This window comes from Lepisma saccharinum, chromosome 18 (genome assembly GCF_977018435.1).
Source record: "Lepisma saccharinum chromosome 18, izLepSacc3.1, whole genome shotgun sequence".
Classification (NCBI taxonomy): Eukaryota; Metazoa; Arthropoda; class Insecta; order Zygentoma; family Lepismatidae; genus Lepisma; species Lepisma saccharinum.
The window spans coordinates 65,255,031-65,275,580 of NC_139246.1; the positions used below are offsets into that span (position 1 = coordinate 65,255,031).

Consider the following 20,550-nt stretch of genomic DNA (forward strand, 5'->3'; position numbering starts at 1 on the left):
CGTGTTTGTACAGTTGTTATTTATAAGGCTTCGATCGCAAGGACTGGCTGATACTCCTCGTGGTGCCTTACCGAAATAAGGACGTAAAACAACTTATGGGGTATTTACAGTGGAGGTCGATCTGGAAGAGAGAGAATGACATAAACGACAACGCAAGCAGCAATAGTCAGCAATCTACGTATAATATGAGCTAGACGTGAAGTTTTGGTTTATTGATTGAGTTATAATTTTCTATGTTTAGAGTATCCTGCAGAGAAATCATAACAGTTTCTTGTAGCACGTAAGAAACACCCAAAAGTTTAATTATTTAAAAAAAGTTAGAAATTGTAAAGAGCTCAACAAGTGGGAAATATGGATTGGTACTTTTATTGTTATTTCAATTAAAACCTTTAAATCATATCGAGTGAACTCATTACGTGTTCATAGGTACCCTGAAGCTGGATTGAAAATATCGTATTTCAGGGTTTCAGATCAGCAGCCAGTAACTTAGACAACATAGGCACAGACTTCAACCCAATGCTCAATGCTCAAGCAAAATAAAGCTTATCAGTGTGTATTCCTTAAAATGTAATGTTAATTAAAATTTAGTGTTGAGAAACAATAGTTATGAACCTACTTGTAGATTGCGTACGCCATTATTATTCTCGCCGTAAAACTTAAAAGGAGTATTCCATGCTTACATTGTCACTGCATTATTCATCAATATCACAATTTTAAGAAGCGTTCAGTAGCTCTAAATGTACTTGTCTATCTTATCGACCATTGCGCCAAGTACGTACCATACTCAGTGGCGCCAACGCTTCAAAAATATTGGGTGTGCTGAACTCGGGGATTTGTTTTATAATTTTATACAATAATGTACGTCATAAATAAGTCTAGGATTTGCCCTAAATTGCCTTTTTTGTTACTTAGCCTTAAAAGGTAAGCTGTTACGTTTTAAAAAAAGGTTTCAGTTAATTTTCGAAATTTATAGTTGCTGTTATTGACAATTTTAGGCATAAGGGAAGATAACTGCTGAGCTCCTAATCAGGGAAAATGAAACATATCGATGTTCATCAATATTACTGGCTATTTCCTATTTTAGGTGCTTTTTGGCTGCCTATGAAGATAATTTTTAGTGCCTATCGATTCTCATCCGTCTATCCTCTCTTACTTTCCTAATAGCGATGTGACCACGGATTATGTGAATAATATACTACATTAAGAATATCATATTAGAGATGTAACAAATTACTATGAAATATTTTAATAACACTCAGTCAGTAATTAAGCTGTTGGAATTCTTTAAGTGTATTTTGATGAAACGTTTTATTTTCTTAAGTGCGAGGACTTTATTTCTAAAGTAATATATAAGTGGGAAATTATTGGATGGGCTCGAGCCACAAGTTGAAGTCACTGATAATATTAATTTTCACATCCACGGAAATGTTTAAAGAAAAAGTCAGGCGAGTGGTCAGTGAAAGAAAAAAATATAAATATCGAATTGATATTAAAATTCAAAGTTAAGATAATAAGATAATAAGCCAGACAAATTGAACGCCCATGTATTAATTTCTTTGTTAGAAAATTATCTAGTCACAGAATACGCACGTAGCTGCAAAATTGTAAAATCATTAGAAATATCAAGTTAAAAAATTGTGTCATTTAACAACTTACTGTGCTTAGAAACGTGTTTTGAATACCTACCATTTTATTCATCATGACCATTTGATGGCAACAATCAATATTTTTCAGGGTAATCGCGAATATGAAAAGTGAAGGTCCCAACCAATTGATTAAATTGATTGATTGATTGAGTTCGAGTTTTGAGTATAATTTACGCAGAGCGAGACTAATCGGGACTGGACCTACAGTTTAATGTGGGATCCATACCACTATGTGCGTCCACCGGGTATCAAATACGGTTACGACGCTACCTCTGTACTATCGGGGAGACTGAGTGAGTCACAGACTCACGGACATTGTCGATATATTTATCGCGGCTGAGTAGCGCGTGCATGCAGCTTTGTGATGTTTTTGATCACCCTCCCCCCTCCCCCCTACGCACCCACACTCTTCCTAAATACTTCTCAAGCTCTGTCACGAATTCAGTTATTTTCATTTGAATCTAGCGTTTCGTTATAACTTAAGCATCGAGTCCATCGAATAACACGAAGCAATAGCATGAAGGCAATACAAATTAATTAAGCGAAGGAAAGAAGATAATTGCATTAAAATAGGACAATATTATAGCCGCCAGGCCCTGATTTACTGGGTTTAGGTCCAAAACTAGCTTTGGTATAGGAACACGGAAGAACCGGGATTTCACAAAAGTTTTCAAATTAATAAAGCATTGAACTAACCTTGATGTTATTGACGGACTTCTTGGAGCTGTTGTTGATGTTGATATTGACAGCTACCTTCTCTCCATGGTAGTAGATCTCCCTGTCCAATGTCACCTCCAAAGTTATTTTGCCCTGGGAGAATGTGAAGCCTTTGCTAACGATCGAACTTGGCAATCGACGGCTGCGACTCATTGGAGCATATTGGGTCTGGAAGACAAGAAAGTCACCTTAATCTCCAATTGTAATTGAAGAAACGACAAATCTTCCGGCAACTGCAAGAACACTTGGAAATTAAAGGGTATAATTTGCAATAGGTTATTAGCAACACATGAAAAATTCTGAATAACACCTTCTGTGAAAAAGAACCAAATTGAAATTCGAATGACATGATGAAATAAACTAGAATAGGAACATTAAGAACACCTACAAACCATCTGGGTGTAATACGTTAGCACAGCACTATTGAAAGCCGACTTTATGTAATAAATGTATAAGTATGTATGTATGTATGTCTCCAGAATTGTTTTGTCGCGTTTCTACATTGAAAGTTCTAAACTGGTTCCAAATTGTCTCGGAGTTCGTGGACAGAACCATTTGTTTCCTCGACATACAGGTCGTGTAAAGGCGACTTTTTATGGACCCTGCATATATAGCCATTATATTATTATGGAAACTAAAGGAATTTCAAACGGGGGGAAATCCCGAAAACGTGCGAAGCCCTGGAGCCCGCCTTTTGTGGAACAGGCAAGTAACGTGATTTAAGCCTGGTTTACGTTGGCGGAGTAGACGGGAGAGTAGCTGGAGCGAGTGGGGTCAAACGAGCTACTCTCCCCGTGTAAACAACTGGGGAGAGCACTGGAGCCAGTACTCGCTTCAGTAGTCAGGACAGTCGAGTGGCTGTCCACGGAGGACAGCGACTCGACCGAGTTGCCTCCTCTCCCATCGATTTCTTCACTCGTTCGTAAACTCGACAGACCACTCGATCAATGTAAAGGCTTTTTGAGGACAGTATAGAGTCTGTGTTGTGTGAGTGTCCAATGCCCATGGAATTTGTGTCGATTACAGGAACAAACAAGATAAACCACGCCCGTGTGATGCTTTAAGTGTAGGAGATGAGACTTGATGTATTTGGCGTAGGAGAAGTAAAATTAAAAATAAGTAATTTACGTTCTACACAACCAAGAACGATCGAAAATAGAAAAATCAAGGAAATTGCTTTTCTTTCCAGACGTGTCCCTGTGCGTTCTTGTATTCATTTCTCGTGAAAAAAAGTGTGTAAACCGTTTCAGAACATTTATTTTAAATCGCCAACGATGTCGATGGTTCATTCTGTCAAAAGAGCACCAAACAGCTGCATCCACTCTCCCACTTTGCTGGAGTCGAGTAGAAAGTGTGTAAACAGCTACTCGCCATAGAAGGGTCGAGTCGAGCAGAGAGGCCAGTAACTCGTCCCAGTAACTCTCCAGCTCACTCTACCAATGTAAACCAACCATTAAACACCACGTTACGTTGTTAGTAGTAGATTGATTGATTTATTTGCTTTATCTTACGTCGCTTTGTGATACTTTAGGCTGCGAATCCATGCAGTAGAGACGACCGAGTATAAAGAAGCACTACATACCACCAACAAACGTGTATATCACTGTTTCTTATAAAAACAACTTGGTTATACATCGCTTGGCATCAAGGAACTGCACAATGGGAGTCTTCTAATTAGAACTAACACAAATTAATAGACAAGCAACTTTTAAACTAAGAACATTGACGGCTGGTCTGTTCAAATTGAACCTCGCCGTCAGTTAAACAGTTGCAATAGAGTAAGTAATACACCACTGGGATTTGCTAAACGCCACAGAAGAAGAAATACTGAACGAACTCTCAGACCAACACGTGACTGCTGTACAGCGTATTAAGACAAAAGCTCGAAGAACGTCTTTCAGCAGCTTCCTTATCCTCACATTCGATGGGACAACTGACCTCAATGTCTGCCACTACATCCATAACCCTATTCTGTGCTTTAAGTGCCAACACTTCGACCACACTAGGCCCTCTTGCAAGACCACTTCCGTCATTTGTGGCAAGCGTAGTCTGGGAGATCATGGCACAAATCCATGTCCATCAGGTATCAAGTGTGTCAATTTGCAAGGTGATCACCCAATTTTGTACCGTGAGTACCTTACTTGACAAAAGATCAGAAAGTTGGTCGTCTCCGAGAAAATATCTGCGGAAGAAGCGAAGCGCCGTATCCGGGAAAGTGTTCGCATAAGACACCACCTGTGCCTTTCTCCATCGCTGCTACCTCTGCCTTTTCCTGTCGCAGAATGAGCGTTCAAGCCAAAGATGCAGGCAACAACTACTGCTAAAGTTTCTCGTCTTTCTTTGACCAAGTCAGTGACTTTTGGTACGTACTTTGTGAACAGCGAATACATTATTCACCATTTAAGACATTTCCAAAGAAAGAACACGTCATGTAAGAAACCAGCTCTTCCATCAGGGTGTCATCGAGCGTTATTTCAGAGCTACCGATTTCTGCGGTTTGATAAAAATAAACATATAATTCCAGCCGTCATTCCTTTCTTGAAAAAAGATTGTCGCATTCAAGGGAAGATGGGAAAATATGGCACTGTTTACCTCCTATCATGGTCATACTTTCATATATTACTAAAGGGAATTCGGTCTCTTGGTCACCGAATGTGTGGAGTGGTCTAATCACAATGTAGCCATTTACAGTTATGGGTCCTAATGGGCTTGTGATACCAACCTTGAGGAGTTTCGACTTATGCTTGCTCGTATCCATATCCGTCATCTTATGCGACCATGAAGATGCAGGACTCGACCAAAGATATTTTGACAGAAGTATCCTGGATGCAAGGAGGTGTATCCATTCCTCCATTGAGTGCAATGCAGCATGACGGCACGTTATACCGATCCCGGAGACAGCAAACACTTTGGTCACGCAGTTCTCTAATGTATACAATTTGGATAATTACGATCCACATTTTCGTCGTGAGGGGGAACGACAAGCACAAGCTAAACATGTTTTCCAAGTAATAATACCGAGCCCTACAACTCGTCATTCAGCGAATGGGAGTTAGATAATGCACTTCGGGATTCTAACAATACAGGACCTGGGCTAGATAGCATCCACTATGATGTGCCCACCGCAGGCAAGATCTTCTTTTTCGCCGTCTTCAACAGGCTTTGGTTGGATGATTTATTCTTCAATTCATGAAAAGCGGCTATTACTATTTTTTCCATCCTGAATCCAGGTAAAGATCGCACCACAGCATGTAGTTTGATGCTTTCGCCTTAACTAACTGTGGGTGCAAGCTGATGGAACGCATGGCCAACAAGCGTCTTCCTGATTCGCAGTTTTGCAATGTGGGTTTTACTGTAACCGTTCAACACTATATCATCTTCTTTAGCTGGAAACAAATATTCAGGATACTTCTTGAACAAGAAAACTTGATTGTAGTCTTCTTAGCCCTTCCTAATGTCTACGATACAACGTAATAAAGCAGCTCCACTTCTTGGGTGTTTGTGAACACTTTGTTTAGAACTTCATCTGTAAGAGATACTTTCACCTACATGTTGGGAACTCCCTTCGAACCTTTACCTACAAGAGAACGGCGCACCGCAGGGAAGCGTCCTGAGTGTGAATCTGTTTGCGATAGCAGTCAAGAGTCAACTTCTTGGAGTGCTGATAGAACGGTACAGTTCCGAGTGTTCCGATACCGTTCTCTTATCAGGCCTAAACTCGTTTATGGCCACCCAGTCTCTCTCGGTTTCGCACACTCGATTTTTGTGCTCTGTCCTCGCAAAAGCAGAAACATCTATGGTTGAATGCCAAAAGCAATTTTTTAGAGCTTCGTTCTTACTATCCCAATTTTAATCCCCTTTATACGGATGGGTCAATTTAAGTCGAATCAGTTAGATGTGGCTTTGTTGTGAACTCCCAGAGTTACAGTAATGCTTTAGAACTTGCCTCTTTCACCTACACGGCAGAACTCTATTGAATCCTAACGGCATTGAAATTTTCTGGCGTTCATACTTTGGATAGAGTCCTCATTTGTACTGATTCGATTAGTGTTTCCCAGAGCCTGATATCACCGTCTTCCACGCATCTGTCATCTGATACTTTAAGTGAGTAAATATATAAATAAACGTATGTGCTTGTGTGTGTGTGTGTGTGTATGTATGTGCGTCTACATTATTGGTAAATTAACTTCTGTCTACATACACGACACATTTCGAAATAATTTAGTATAACTGAGTTACCTTCCAAAATCAGTGAGAATATATGTATCACTCTTTTAGAATCAGAAAGAGTGACCGAGTAACTTCTAAAAATTGATAACTGTGAATTTTTTTTCGCTAGTGATTGATTGATGGATTTGTTTATTTTACTTCGCTTATTGTGCCACTTTTGGCTAATTTGCAAAGATGGGTATGAGTGATGATATGATGAAATTGATGAATGGACACTCACAAACGTCCATGTCTAGTCCTGGATTCGAACCCGGGACCCCTGGTGTCGTAGCGCGATGTGCTAAACACTCAGCCACGGGGGCAGGCTTTTCCGCTAGTGAGAGCTGTATCTTTAATTTAATGACCTTTGAAAAGGAACTTTCCAACCACTGGGACTCACCTTCTTGATAGCCAATGCGATGGAAGATCTCCTGTGTGGCTTCTCCTCAGGAGTCTCCGCCACGAAGGCCTTCACCGTGTAGTCGACGCCCAGAGGCCTTCCTTCGTCCTCCGCCCCCGGCTGCAAGGTCACCGAAGAAGGGGCGTTTGGCGGGAAGTGGAGGGTGAAAGGGAAGCAGTTGGGGCCAAATTTCTTCAGTAGACGTTCCTAGGAGGAGATAAAATAACACCCATAATTAAATAATTAAACACAAATGTAGCGAGAAATCAGATGTATAAGGGTCGTATGATTGAAAATAGTATAGCCAAGATAACTATTTTATAGCAAATGCTACATATTTTACGCTTTCATGGCTCCAACTGGAAGCATTATAAAAATGCAAGATTTCCCCATTATAACCTATTTAATGGCTCTATGAATGAAGCTGCAGTTCCAGCCGTCTCAGCCAGTGTTGTTAACGGTCCAGGAATTTTACGTAAATTCAATTCCGGTCCAGAAGAGAAAATCAGCAAGCGTAAATGGGTTGTGGACTGTAATGAACGTTATTATCTGTAAAGTATCCGATAAATTTAAATACGGCCCAGCAACCTTTTTTCCGGGTCAATTGAAATACGGTCCATGAATATTTTTTCAATGAAACTTTGTAATGATGCGATCATTACTTGATCCTTTTTATTTTGTGTTTATTCATTAATTTATTTGGGTCGGTCGGTTTTTAGTTTCATGTGTTTTGGTAATGTTAGTGTGCAACTTTTGTGTATGTCTTTGTATTCCTGTACACTTGAATTCTTGGCCGTTGGGGTAGGTAGGTGTGTCGCTGGACAACGACCAGCGGAAAGTTTCCAGTAATGGCTTAGGTCGTTAGCGGGGCCTATAAAATCCTTTACTATGTGAACAGACGGAGACTCTAACTTACTTTCTTTCTTTCTTGCTCATTTCACATTATTTCGATAGTACATTTCATGTGGGAAACCGGGTACACACGTACACATACCTTCGGACACCTTTTTTGGTACTGAAGGGTTATTTTTTTTACTTGTGAAGCCAGTGGCTACACACTCTCTTCGGGAAGGGGAGACAGTGCAAACTGAAATGGGGATTTTGCGAATAACGGCCAAGATTTAAGTTATATAAATAAGATGATATGAATAAACCTGCATATATCAGAAGGTAAATGGGCGTTATGTAATGATTCGAAGAAATACCTGTCTATTGCCAATAGTTATATGCACAGAACTTCAGATACTGCATGTGTTGAACCTAGGGACAAGATTTTAAAATGTATGGGTGTGTATGTTAAAGGCGCGAGCTGTGAATTGCCTAAAAACACAATCTATACTTATACAACTTGGACCGAATTTAAATTGTGCTAGAAGAAGATTACGGCCCTCTTGCGGAACCCAATTGAACCCATTAGAATATATGCGTTCCTGAACTTTTAACAACTTTGATTTCAGCAAGCACCTCTCACTACAGCTCTGGTGGCCCTCGCACTTCCTGTACACTCCCGTCCACTCACACCTCATACCTCGCGTCATAACTACAACCTGTCTCGGGACTCTCTGGAGCAAGCAAAACGAAAACAAATCTCTGCGCAAGTAGTAACTCGAGAGCACTCGACCAATGAACACGTGAGAGGGGAAGTGAATGTAGGTACCAGCCGTTTGCAGCAGGACACACTGTTTTACTCCGTCCTCCCCTTCTCTACTGCTCCATTCATATCTGCAGATCCTATTCGTAGCTGACGCTAGCCGATTAATACCCTGGCGATGCAGGAAGAGCAAGGTTTCAATGAATGAAATAATTATGTCCCGTCTCCAGAGCTCGCATCTGGTTAGCACTAAGAGGCCGACCCAGAAGGCAACAGCCGCTGAATGAAAGTGGAAGGAAGAGTGCACGCGCAATTGTTCACGTACTTGTTGAAGGGTCCTGTTCAACGTGCTGCAGTACAGCCTCTTCCAATTCGGGCGTGTGGAGCACCACAGTCCTTCCTGTGGGCGGTGAAGTTACCTTGTTCTCGGAACCGTTGCGTAATGCTGGCAAAAAGAGTATGCGATGGAGTCGCATGTTGTGGATAACGCTCTTGATACAACCGACGAGCTGCTCTTCCGTTCCCTTCCGCTGCGCCATACACAAGGATCATGTCAGTGTATTCTGCAAACGGTACTCAACCATGTTCATCGGAGACACACCGGCACGTGAATGGGGCTTAGGGCAGGATACCGCGGTAGGGTAGACGTCACGTCCCTTCAGGTGATCTACTGACGTCATGTACTGCCTACCCGGTTGCATACCAACACAGGCACATCCGACATATTGTCATGGTTGTAGCACGGAAACGGTACGTTTCTGGACATGGGTTCCTATTCCAAATATTGTCTACTCAGTCCCCTCTACTAGCCCTAGGAATTTGTAAGGGGAATTTCCGAGCACCCGTATAATAAACTCCATGGGAGAAAAGAATATGCCTGATTATGCCAGAGGGACTGTCAGGGACTCCTCGTCACTTCTACAACTGCCGTCGTTGTCCTCATCGTCACTGACCACACTATTTTCGCCCTCTGTGTTACTGTCCTTCAAGTGTATTATAATTGGGTCCAAAATTTCGTCCCGACCTATCTCCCTTACAAAATCGTTTTCCTGTAATTGTTGTACATGTTTAACACAAGCGGCCCATTGTTCTTCTATTACATTGTCAAGTTCTTCGTTAACAAGAGTACGTTATCTTTTTGGCAGTATGAAATTCGCCACGATCGTAAAATTCAAAGACGGTTCTACGAACTTACGTACGTCTTTTTCAAAGTCACCTAAGTTTGTTGTTCTTTTCGGTACGTTAATGTGCTTTCTATTTTTATAGGTGATTGAAACATGCCCCGATCCACATTGCTTTGCCCCCGAACATATGCGAAAAACAGTAGCTTGATTCACACGACACGCTTGAGCTGTTAGAGCCTGGCACTTCTTATAGCCAATTTTACTTCTCTCTTCTTCACTAGAACATTTTTTTTAAAAAATGTACACCTGAAATATCAACTGCCGTGCCTCGATTCGTACAATACTATATTTTTTATCTCTTCTCTCGCTACCACTACCACTTGGTTTACTCAACGACATGCACATACCCACTAAACACACGGAAAAAACGAAAAGTTACGGAATCCTCTTCGTCAACTTCTTTACCATCACTGGGAACGTACGTGCCCTGTTCCCTTCGCTAATCGGAAAGTATCGGAATGCAACAGAAACGAAGGGAGAGCAAAAACGATACAATGCAAATACGTTTATAATAACATTGCTTCTACAGATGGAACGGTATAAGCTACAATCACGCTTGTTTTTTGTACATACTCGCAAATGCATTATCTTTCCATCTTTTGAACTACTGACACTTGAAATAATCTATTTATATCCGAGCGCCAGGTACACGATTTAGTAGCGAGGTGAAACAGGTTCTGAACTAGGCAACGCCGCACGCCTGTGATTCGCTGGTGCTGTTCAGCCGTTCAAGGCCATATGCAGGAGATTTGACGCGCACTCTAGTATCAGAAGAAAGAAGTGGATAGACTAAATTGTAGATACCAACTTGGTAACTAGATTTGCAAATATTTGACATGTAAGCTGAGACAAAATTCGATATGACCACTTCCACTTGAATTCTATTTTCTTTCTACCAATGTTCGTATCGTTTCTGTACTTCCTGTGAGGTTACAGAACGTGTTTTCTCATTTTGTTTTCGGTACATAATGTGGCTGATTGTAGCTATGTCATTTTTCATAGAATATGTGTGTTCCTGGCAACCCTGGAACGCATTGCTTCGCGACGGGATATGACGTCACAAATTCAATCAAATGTTGTGTGTGGTTGCCAGCATTCAGGCGACAAAACGGACTTTTTTGAACGACTGTAGCGCCGAAACGACGCACCAAGAAAAATGTTACTGAGAAAAGTTGTTTGTTTTGATGTCCTCTATACGTTTCCGTGGTCCCTGGACGCCATTAAAATGACACCCTGTATATTTGATTCCTTAATTGACTTAGACTATTTCAGTGTGTTGCTTAAGAAATTTCCAGTGCAAGGAAATTCTACTGACTGTACAGGAATAGCATGAGACAGTAATTTTATACCACATATATTATCCGTTTCTCTCCCTCTATCATATACACGCACTAGAGGGAATGAGGTGGGGTATATTTACAATTTTATATGAGAAATGAGGTGAGGCCACACTTCGTTTTCCGTGTACTAAAAAAATAGCTTTGAACTAACAAATTTTTAATAGTTTCCCATTTAAATTTGTATGTTGACAGAAATAAGGCCAAGTCCACTTTACGATCAGAACAGATAATCGGGACAGGGCATACAGTTTTTAAAGTGGAATTTAAAGAAATCTAGTCTAGGATCCGTTGAATACAAGACAAGGCATCATTGTGTACGTAATCTCATTATTAATTGTTGTTTTGGAACTGATCAAGATAATAATTTCAATATCAATTTTTCCTTATTTTAGCCAACATTTTTGTTTGTTAATTCTTTTAGGAATATGTTAGCTTGCTGCAAAATAACAGTGCTATCAAGTTGACAACGCATGCTGAAATCGAAAAATATTTCCAACAAGGAGTACAACCTCCCAACTCGCCCCATGTATTTTAATTCAGTAATGTTGAAAGTTTATGTAAGTGTAAATCAGGGCCGGCTTATAGATGGGTGCGGAGCTTGGGGGAATAGGCTACGTGGGGTCTAAACCAATTTTTTGAAGATCTGAAGAAATTAGAGAGTTTTCTTCATTAGTCTGAAGTTCAGGTGCATGTCATTACAATTTAAACATCATTTCATTTAATATACAATTAATTTATACCTCGTAATATCCCTACTGTTTTCCAAGAGCAATAAACACGTTAGAGTTTAATAGCAAGAATTATGGACGGCTAATAAGTTTCTAAATATAAAGGAGTGTTTCATTTCATTTCCGACATGCCACGGGTGCGACGTTCATTGATTGAGTGATTGGGTTGGTGGTTTAAGTCCACTTTATGCACAGTTAGGCTTATTGGGACTGAACCTACAGTTTAAAGTGGGATCCGAACCAATGTGCCTCCACCGGGTATCGAACCCAGAACCCCTTGATTACAAGGCGACGACGATACCACTACGCCATCGGGGAGGCCCTCGACGTTCATTGAATTTAATTACATAACTGAGTATGTTCAATGTCTAACAGCAAAGTGCAAATTTTAATCATATTCATTAGCGTTCCTTGTCATTTGTTTATTTTTCATATTTTTACGACTTTGAAGTGAATTTACATTGTTGCATATAAAATTATATTTTCACTTCATGATTTCATTCTACTAAACAAAGAGTGCGCATTAACTATGCTCTGTCCCAGGTATCTGTGGAGCAAGACCGTGCAAGAAGGAGAGAGAGTGAATGGGTGGAGACAAGCAGTAAGGTTGGTAACTGCAGTCGTTCTTCCCCCTCCCTGCAATCCCATTTCCTCGTACGCGTTCATTGGTCATTCATTTGGAGTCACTACTTCCGCAGGGATTTGCTTTCGTTCGCGCGCTCCAGACATATCCGGGACCGAGTATATTTGTGATTTAAATTTTGAATACGATTTTTACGTAGTAATTTGTTTAGAATATGATTTCATTAATCTTGGATATTTTAGTAGACCGAAACAATCCATGAAGTCAGGAGAGGTGAAGCACCAGTAGTATCCTGTAAATGCATAATAAATAATACATAAACAATTACTTTTATGTGGCAAGGGACCTCTGTGTAACTTTATCATACATACAATAAGCAAGATACATCAAGCCATGGATCTGTAATTTTCCATTTCTTGAAAAATGTTTCACGACTTAGGCAACTACAAATCACGAGGCATTTACTACTACTGCCTTCTGTAGATCCACTCGCAAATATTGAGAACCGATCCTTTGATCGCCGTCACCAGCGTTATCAGATTTCGTTTGTTTTGAAGGCTGATTCAAGATACTGCAGAGTCTGGAACTCGAAATGCTCACTTTTTCATTAACATTCTAGCACTTCACAAAGAAATATAGCTCATTGTTCTAAAAAAAAAGCACAGTGTTCTAAAAAAAAAGTTTTCATAATGAGCTATAAGGGCTATTCACCGGATGTTATGTTACATTTCTGTGCTTCCTTGGGTCAGGCGGGAACTTCACTTCCGGTTTTGATATGAATAACATGGAGTAAAGGCAGTGTCTTAAGAATAGGCGACAACCATTGTCTGACTTTTGGTTACAACACGAGGTTGGGAACAAATATTTTTTTTCTCGGGTATCTGTGCACAGTTTTCAGACAGATCCGATACGGAAAAATCAGAGGATTCTGACAGAGCGAAAAGACTAGACACAAACACGAGAGAATGGGCTCTATAGTCGACATTATATTTTACGTGATTCGAAGATTATAATTGTCTAACGCACATGTGTTGACTAAATTGAAAAAATTGGAACTGTTTATAATAATTCAATTCCAAAAATTATAATTTTATGTGAGACAACACAACGTAAACTTGTTAATAATTTCTTTACTAACATGCAAAGTTTTTTCTTGAACGACACTTGCAAAAGGCAAAATATACAATGACTGTGAATTACAGTATTGTAACTATAAAATGTAAAAGAATTAACGGAAAATAGTTGTGCTGGATATTATTAATAATAATAATAAATTTCGAATAAAATGTTTATATATTATTAGTTTAGTTATTAGTTATTGTACAATAACATTTATAACCGTCGTAATTTTTATTACTACTATTCTACTTTTATTAAAGACCTTTACCTCCTACAGAAATTTCTGACGACGCTCTCTCTAAGCCATATTTTAAAATTAGAAGCGCTGTCTGTGTTTGAATACACAATCTCAAAAAATATACATCTTACTGTTGTAAAATTGAAGGATTTCAATTTTCATAATTTATGTAAGATTTATTTCAACCTGCAGAAGTCTTAGCACGAAACTGTTGGTAGAAGATCAACATTGTCTTGGAAAACATTAGTATCTTTTTCCTTATACCTGCATCTAAAGGATCCAGGAATTTCCCAATTATTCCAGATACTTTCGTTTATCTCTATCGCTTTCAAATTTCAAGCGATCCAGTCGGTATGCGATCTTTTGTAACAAAATAAGCTGGAAGATAATCTGTATCGCACTTGTTTACATTGGGAATTTGGTGAATTTGGAAGATGTTATTTCGCCGCCATCGATAATCGAATTGCCTGATCGATTATTTTTTGTTTACTCAGGAATAACCTCCATTAGGATAGCGTCCAAAATTTCATGTAGGAATTTCGCGTACTATTTTCCACCCACGAGATACTGATACAGACGTTTTGTGGTGATCAGTCCGAGTCATGTGACAACTCATTTGCAACTTTCACTTTATTGGGATGACATTTTTTGAGCAAATTCCGTGAATCAGGCCCGTAGCCAGGCAGGAGCCAGGGAGTCTGAGCCCCCCTAGAACTGGCGTCAGCCCCCCCCCCGGCACTGCCATCAGCCCCCTTGACATTAGGTAAAACTATTTTGTATAATTTGTTTGCAGTGAAGAGTGAAAAATTAGACAGCTCACAACTTTAAGGATAAATCCACAGAACATGAACAGCAGCTATTACATTCGCTCATCTTGTTTATGAGCTGAAGTCTAAGTAGCTGCAAGTATTTAGAAGATTATCTAGACTTTGTAAGTTCTTTCATGCGGGAGCTTCTTTATCTGTACCTTTTTTTGCCCCTGTTGCGGGCTCCATTAAGACAGAAATCTGTGACTTTGATGTCATCATGCAAATTCCCTCCGCATCTGAATCAAAGGTTAACAGCTCCCAAGTTTTGGGAACGAAGGGGAGTTTCATTGCTTCGGCCGGGGGTGGAATGTACTGTAGGCACTCTGATTGAATATTGTGCATTTTTTTGTGTGATATAAATATCTGTATCATCTAAAGCAGTATGGAGTGTGTAAGGGATGATTTCAGTACCAGTCAATTAACACTTCAAAAGATATTTTAAAAGATGTAGAAAAATGTAGTATTTGTGTGATATTTATAAATTTTAAGTAACGTAATGACCCCTCTCCCCCACACATAATTAACCTTCATTTAATACTGTTAAATTTTTGGAAAATGGAATTGGTTTACAAAGCACCCCCTGATAACCCGTGAGCCCCCTTGGAGATCAATTCTAGCTACGGTATTGCCGTGGACAAAGAGAAGGGAAGAGGCGTGGGTCGACTTTGACCTTGGCCACTTGTTTGACAGTCCTGGGAGAAGCTTTTATGGGTCCTAATAGGCTTTTTCTTGTCCCTTCATCATTCATCCTCATCATTACATTTAAAAGAAAGGGATAGAAACACAGACAAAATAAGAAAATAATCATTAAAAAGAACAGTATAACTGTCACGTTTGATGATGTCCACATTATTAGTGTCAGCATGTTTTTTTTAGCTTTGAGTTACAAAATCTTAGTTTGTTAAAAGATTTTCCACTTTATAATAGTAAATACAATACATTCAAATTTTCCATCTCGAGTTTCTAAAATGTTTTTTGCTAGAATGAAAAAGAAGTAAATCGCGAAAACTTTTACGATATTTATTCAGCCAATTTACCTGAACCTGCGAAAGCTCGGCTCGCTTTCCCGGAGCTGGAACTATTTGGCCTTGATCCAGGATCATTTCTTTGCTGAACTTCAGCCCCATCACCTCATCTTCCTCTCGGCCGTAGCGGTAGGTGGTCGTCACCTGTTTGGGAAAGACATTTCTTTATTTAACAAAGAGTTCCAAATACAGCATTAGCCATTTTATACTATAATGCACCGACAAGATAAAATACAACGTGAAGTAAAATTTCAAGAACTGAAGTGACTTTCAAATGTTGACCTGATTTTCAAAAATGTACATTTGGTTCGGTAGATTGTTGTATTGCCTGGGTAGTCTCTTGACGAGGGAACTCTGCGATGGTCACAGGCCGCTGTTTCAGATTCTTCAGTTTATCACTTTCGAGACTGCCGTACCCTGTCCCAGTCATATCTGAAGCAAGCCACGTATAGCGGCAGAGAAGGGCGAGGAATCGAGTGGCAGAGCGAAGCAGTACACGCTGCTGCGAAGGCTGGTAACTTCAGTCGCTTCCCCCTCTCCACGCAATCCCTCTCCCTCTCGCGTGTTCATTCGTGTAGTCGTCTCGTGTCGCAGAGACTAGCTTCAGAGATAACCGAGACAGAGTAAGGGAAGCGTTTTCGCTCAGTGCCTTTCGTTTCATGCAAGAAACTCCATAGATTGATTTTATTTACTTTCCTTCGCTCTCTGTGATTTCTTGGATGATCGTAGACATGAGGATAAATGGTAATATGATGAAATTGATGTGGGGAAACTCACCAAGAACGCCCATTCGAACCCGGGACCCCTGGCGTCGTAGCGCGCTGCGCTAACCACTCCGCCACAGAGGCCGACAGTGACCTGCGTGTGGCACTCAAATTTCGAAAGAAAGAGTAGAAGTCACGTACCTGTCCGTATATCTTGCGGCCTCTAAGATAGTCATTGTCGACAACCACCACACCATCGATGGCATCCACGTGGTCCACGTGGTCTATAAAGTCTCTCTTCCCCAGATACACGGTGACTTTGCCTGCAAGAATGGAACTCAATTCAGACTACTTGCATATCTTCGTTTTCGTAAATATCTAAGTTACAGTCTCTAAGTTAGAACAATAGTTTAGTTGTGGCAACTAAAGTGCTAAGGGTGCGATTACCTTTACACGTAACCTGCTTAGCTCAATGTTAAGTTGTTCAAACAAAATTTCTAATTTGTGTAAAAATGTACATAACTCCAACATTTAGAACGTAAACATAGATTCTGTGTACCTATAACCTGGATGTACTTTGTACTTTTAATGTTACAAATAGCAGTTACTTAATCAGAAGTATTTCGAATTTACATTAAAAAAATTGTTCTATAAAATAACATTTATCGTCACTAAAAAAATCCAGTCCGAACAAAGTTAGGAATAAAACTAACGAATTTTCTCCTTTTTCAAGGATTAGTTGTCCCTATTTCAACACCAATTAGATGTTGCCGGGCACCGTGTCGTAGTGGTTAGCACTGCACGCTACGACGTCAGGGTTTCCAGGTTCGAACCTGAGTATGGGTGTTCTTTGCAAGAGTGTTTTGTTCAATTTCATCGTATCTCTCATCCTCATTATTGCGATTAGCCAAAAGTGGCAGAAAAGTGAAGTGAAATAAATCAAATCAATGAACCAATGGAATAATATTGAACACAGCGTAAGTAAATCACTTGATTTCAACAGTGTCTAAAATTCATATTGGTTGTTGGGGCCAATTAAAGATATACAGCTAAGATGGAGCACAACATGTGACATTGAGGCCACTTTCCTATTCGTTAGACGGTCAGATTTTTTAATTAAAGTTTCACTGCATGTTTTCAATTATATACTATATTGCTGAACTACGGGTTATCGCTATCGATAAAAAACCACAATGGGAATTGGTAAAATGTTTTGGAGCCCATCGGCATTGGACGATCTAGCGGTAGGGTGTGAGGGCAGAGGGGCACGTACACCCCAAAACCAATGACCAAGTAGGGCCTATTATGAAAATGTGATGGTGACATTATATCCCAACGAACATATTCGAGGAACACGAAACAGAATACTTCAAAAATATATTTTTCCACACTGCTAATTATTTTTAAAAGAATTGAAGCACAAATGGACTAATCAGTACTAAATCTATTTGAAATCTGCCGCTACTGAATATCCAGTTTGAGTCATCTTGACTACAGACCGATGATGTTATTACTACGAAAATAATAATAATATTAATAATTATAATAAAATACACCAGCAGAAACAGTAGCGTTGATATAGGTTTTAGGTCCCATGCAGAACTGATATAAGTCGAGTTTCATAACTTTGTTCTCTAGTTTCCAGTACGCTGCAACGTGCATAAACCGAAAGAGAAGAATTCAACACCATTGATATGCAAAAAAATCTAATAAATGGAATATTTTACCTAGAATGTGACGAACACAACCCTGCAATTTCCAAGGGAGTAGATGGGACCTCCTTCCAACCTCAGAACGAATATCAGTTTCCGTCGGATAGCAGATATACCATTCTTTCGTTAATCCCGTCAAGTGTATATTTTTAAATCAAAGTTATAAAAATTATATGTTATATATTTTTAATAGTCAAAATCCCTTGATTAATGAACGATCTCTTCGATTACAGTGTCATGTTTCAGATTAATTTTCAATTTTCAAAGGGGGAGTTTTGCATCCTCTTGACGTTATGAAGCAAAAGGTCCTTATTGATTTTGGTACGAAGCCAACCATTTAAGCTTGCGGCCCTATGCCACCGTGGGATCTGCGAGGAGCTTTGTCAAATATTTAAGCGATTGGGGCTCAAGTACACCGCGTCCCAACAAATAGTTTTCCTATCTCAATCAGAAAATCCTTTACTGATACTTCTTCATTAGCAACAGCACAACTTGCAATTGACATAGAGGAATATATGTGCTGAAAAGTTCGTAGCCCAACCCAGAAGGAGTGCAAGTGGAATGATGAAACTTTACAGTTTTAAAGAACATATCTTGATATATACACATGCAAATTTTCATATTAATAACGGAATTGTTACGGTGCTTTTCAGGCCCCTGAAGTGATCATGTGTGCCCAGCCAGCGAATTTCACTAACATCTAGATCAGAGCTGTCATCAAATTTTTCTTCTACCAAGGAACGTCGCCGAAGCAAATTCTTGAGGAAATCAGTGAGTAGTATCACAAATATGCCTTCTACCACAACTCTGATTTCTTGACCAAACGACCTCAAAAACCTGAAAAACTCACTTTCTCTCCACGTTCCGCGCCTCATTTATTGCGCTAACGATGTTTCACAGCGTAGAAAAGCAGTGATGAGTGAATTTCACTCTCTCATCCTCTCATCCTTTGAAGGATGAGTGCACCTTATCGTAATTTTCCAAGTCCGGGACCCAATGTTTATATATCGTGACCTTTGTAAACCTTTCTCTCTCTCGGGGAAACGATGTGCCACACACACACGCGCGTATGCCTCTCATTATTTTCCGTATTGTGACGCAAAACAAACAAATAATAATTGTTGTTAATTTTCCAAGTCCTGGGGACACAATGTTTATATATCGTGACCTTTGTAAACCTCTCTCTCGGGGGAAACGATGTGCCACACACACACACACACGCGCGCGCGCGCGTATGCCTCTCATTATTTTCCGTATTGTGACGCAAACAAACAAATAATAATAATTGTTTTTTTTTTTAGGATCCCCTGGCCCCTATATAACCTCGCCAGGGGTGCGTGGTGCCCAACCAAAAAAGTAAAAGGTTCTCTAACGGCTGCGGTTAGATAACCACATACCTCTGTAAAGTTTCACGTGTTTTTTTTCTCAAAAATCCTATGGGACACTACTGTTTATAAAAAATTCGAGATATTTGCAATTTAACGCAATGGATTTGGAAAATTTTCGATTGATGAAAAAAATTGGTTCCATGACGACCTATGTTTATTTTGGTATGGGAGGACAGAGGACACCGAGACTCGACCGACGTACTAAACCCGACCTTTCTACAACTATTCGTTCAAAAGTTACGAGTGATCAAAGTTTTGGAGTGTGGGCTAACTTCTTAACCCTTGACCCCAGGACCACCAAAACTTGGTACACGTATTCTATACCTCCAAAATCGACAGGGGGGGTAGCTTCGCTACCGGGATGGGGGTGTTTTTCGATATATTTTTTCGATAACTCTTACCATTTTCGAGATATTTGCAAATTTAAGATTTTTTAGCACAGGACTTGGAAACGTTTTTGTTTTTTTTGTTCCATGACGACCTATGTTTATTTTGGTATGGGATGACAGAGGATACCTAGACGATGCTAATGCAAGAAATCCCAGCTCTCTATAATCATTCTTTCGAAAGTTACGAGCGATGAAAAAAATATTTTGGCAATTGGCCCACCCTTAACCCAGGACCTCTTAAAACTTTGTACACGTACTCTGCATCACCAATATCGACAAAAGGGTCAACGGGGAGGATTTTTGCACTATCTCTCTCTCTCACACTGTTTTTCGAGACATTTTTGCAATTTAACGCTGGACTTGGAAAATTTTTCGACAGATTTGGTTCTATGACAACCTATGTTTTTTTTGTTAGAAGATCAAAAAGGACACCGAGACTCGACCGACACACTAAACCCGACCTCTCTACGACTATTTGTTTAAAAGTTACGAGTGATCAAAGTTTTGGGAGGTGGACTAACTTCTTACCCCTTGGCCCCAGGACCACCAAAACTTGGTACACGTATTCTCCACCTCCAAAATCGACAGGGGGGGTAGCTTCGCTACCGGGATTCTTTACTCTTTCGTTCGGAGGGACAAGGTAAACCGAGCACCTAACCAACCATTCAATGATAATAATATTCATGAATTTTTGTTTGAATTGAGAAAGTAAAAAAAAAAAAATGATCATGGAAGAGCCACCTCCTTTAAATATTACATCTACTCTAA

General features: G+C 39.8%; 1 protein-coding gene across 1 annotated transcript in view; it reads right to left on the reverse strand.

The window, feature by feature from the left end:
- Arr2 (arrestin 2) overlaps window positions 1-20,550 on the reverse strand; it is a 53,523-nt gene that overhangs the window by 23,813 nt on the left and 9,160 nt on the right. Inside the window, exons 2-5 of the mRNA XM_083139857.1 lie at window positions 16,495-16,616; window positions 15,602-15,733; window positions 6,973-7,179; window positions 2,343-2,531 (exon numbers count right to left, since the gene is read on the reverse strand). Coding sequence (XP_082995983.1) covers window positions 2,343-2,531; window positions 6,973-7,179; window positions 15,602-15,733; window positions 16,495-16,616 — 650 coding nt within the window. The remainder of the gene's footprint in view (window positions 1-2,342; window positions 2,532-6,972; window positions 7,180-15,601; window positions 15,734-16,494; window positions 16,617-20,550) is intronic.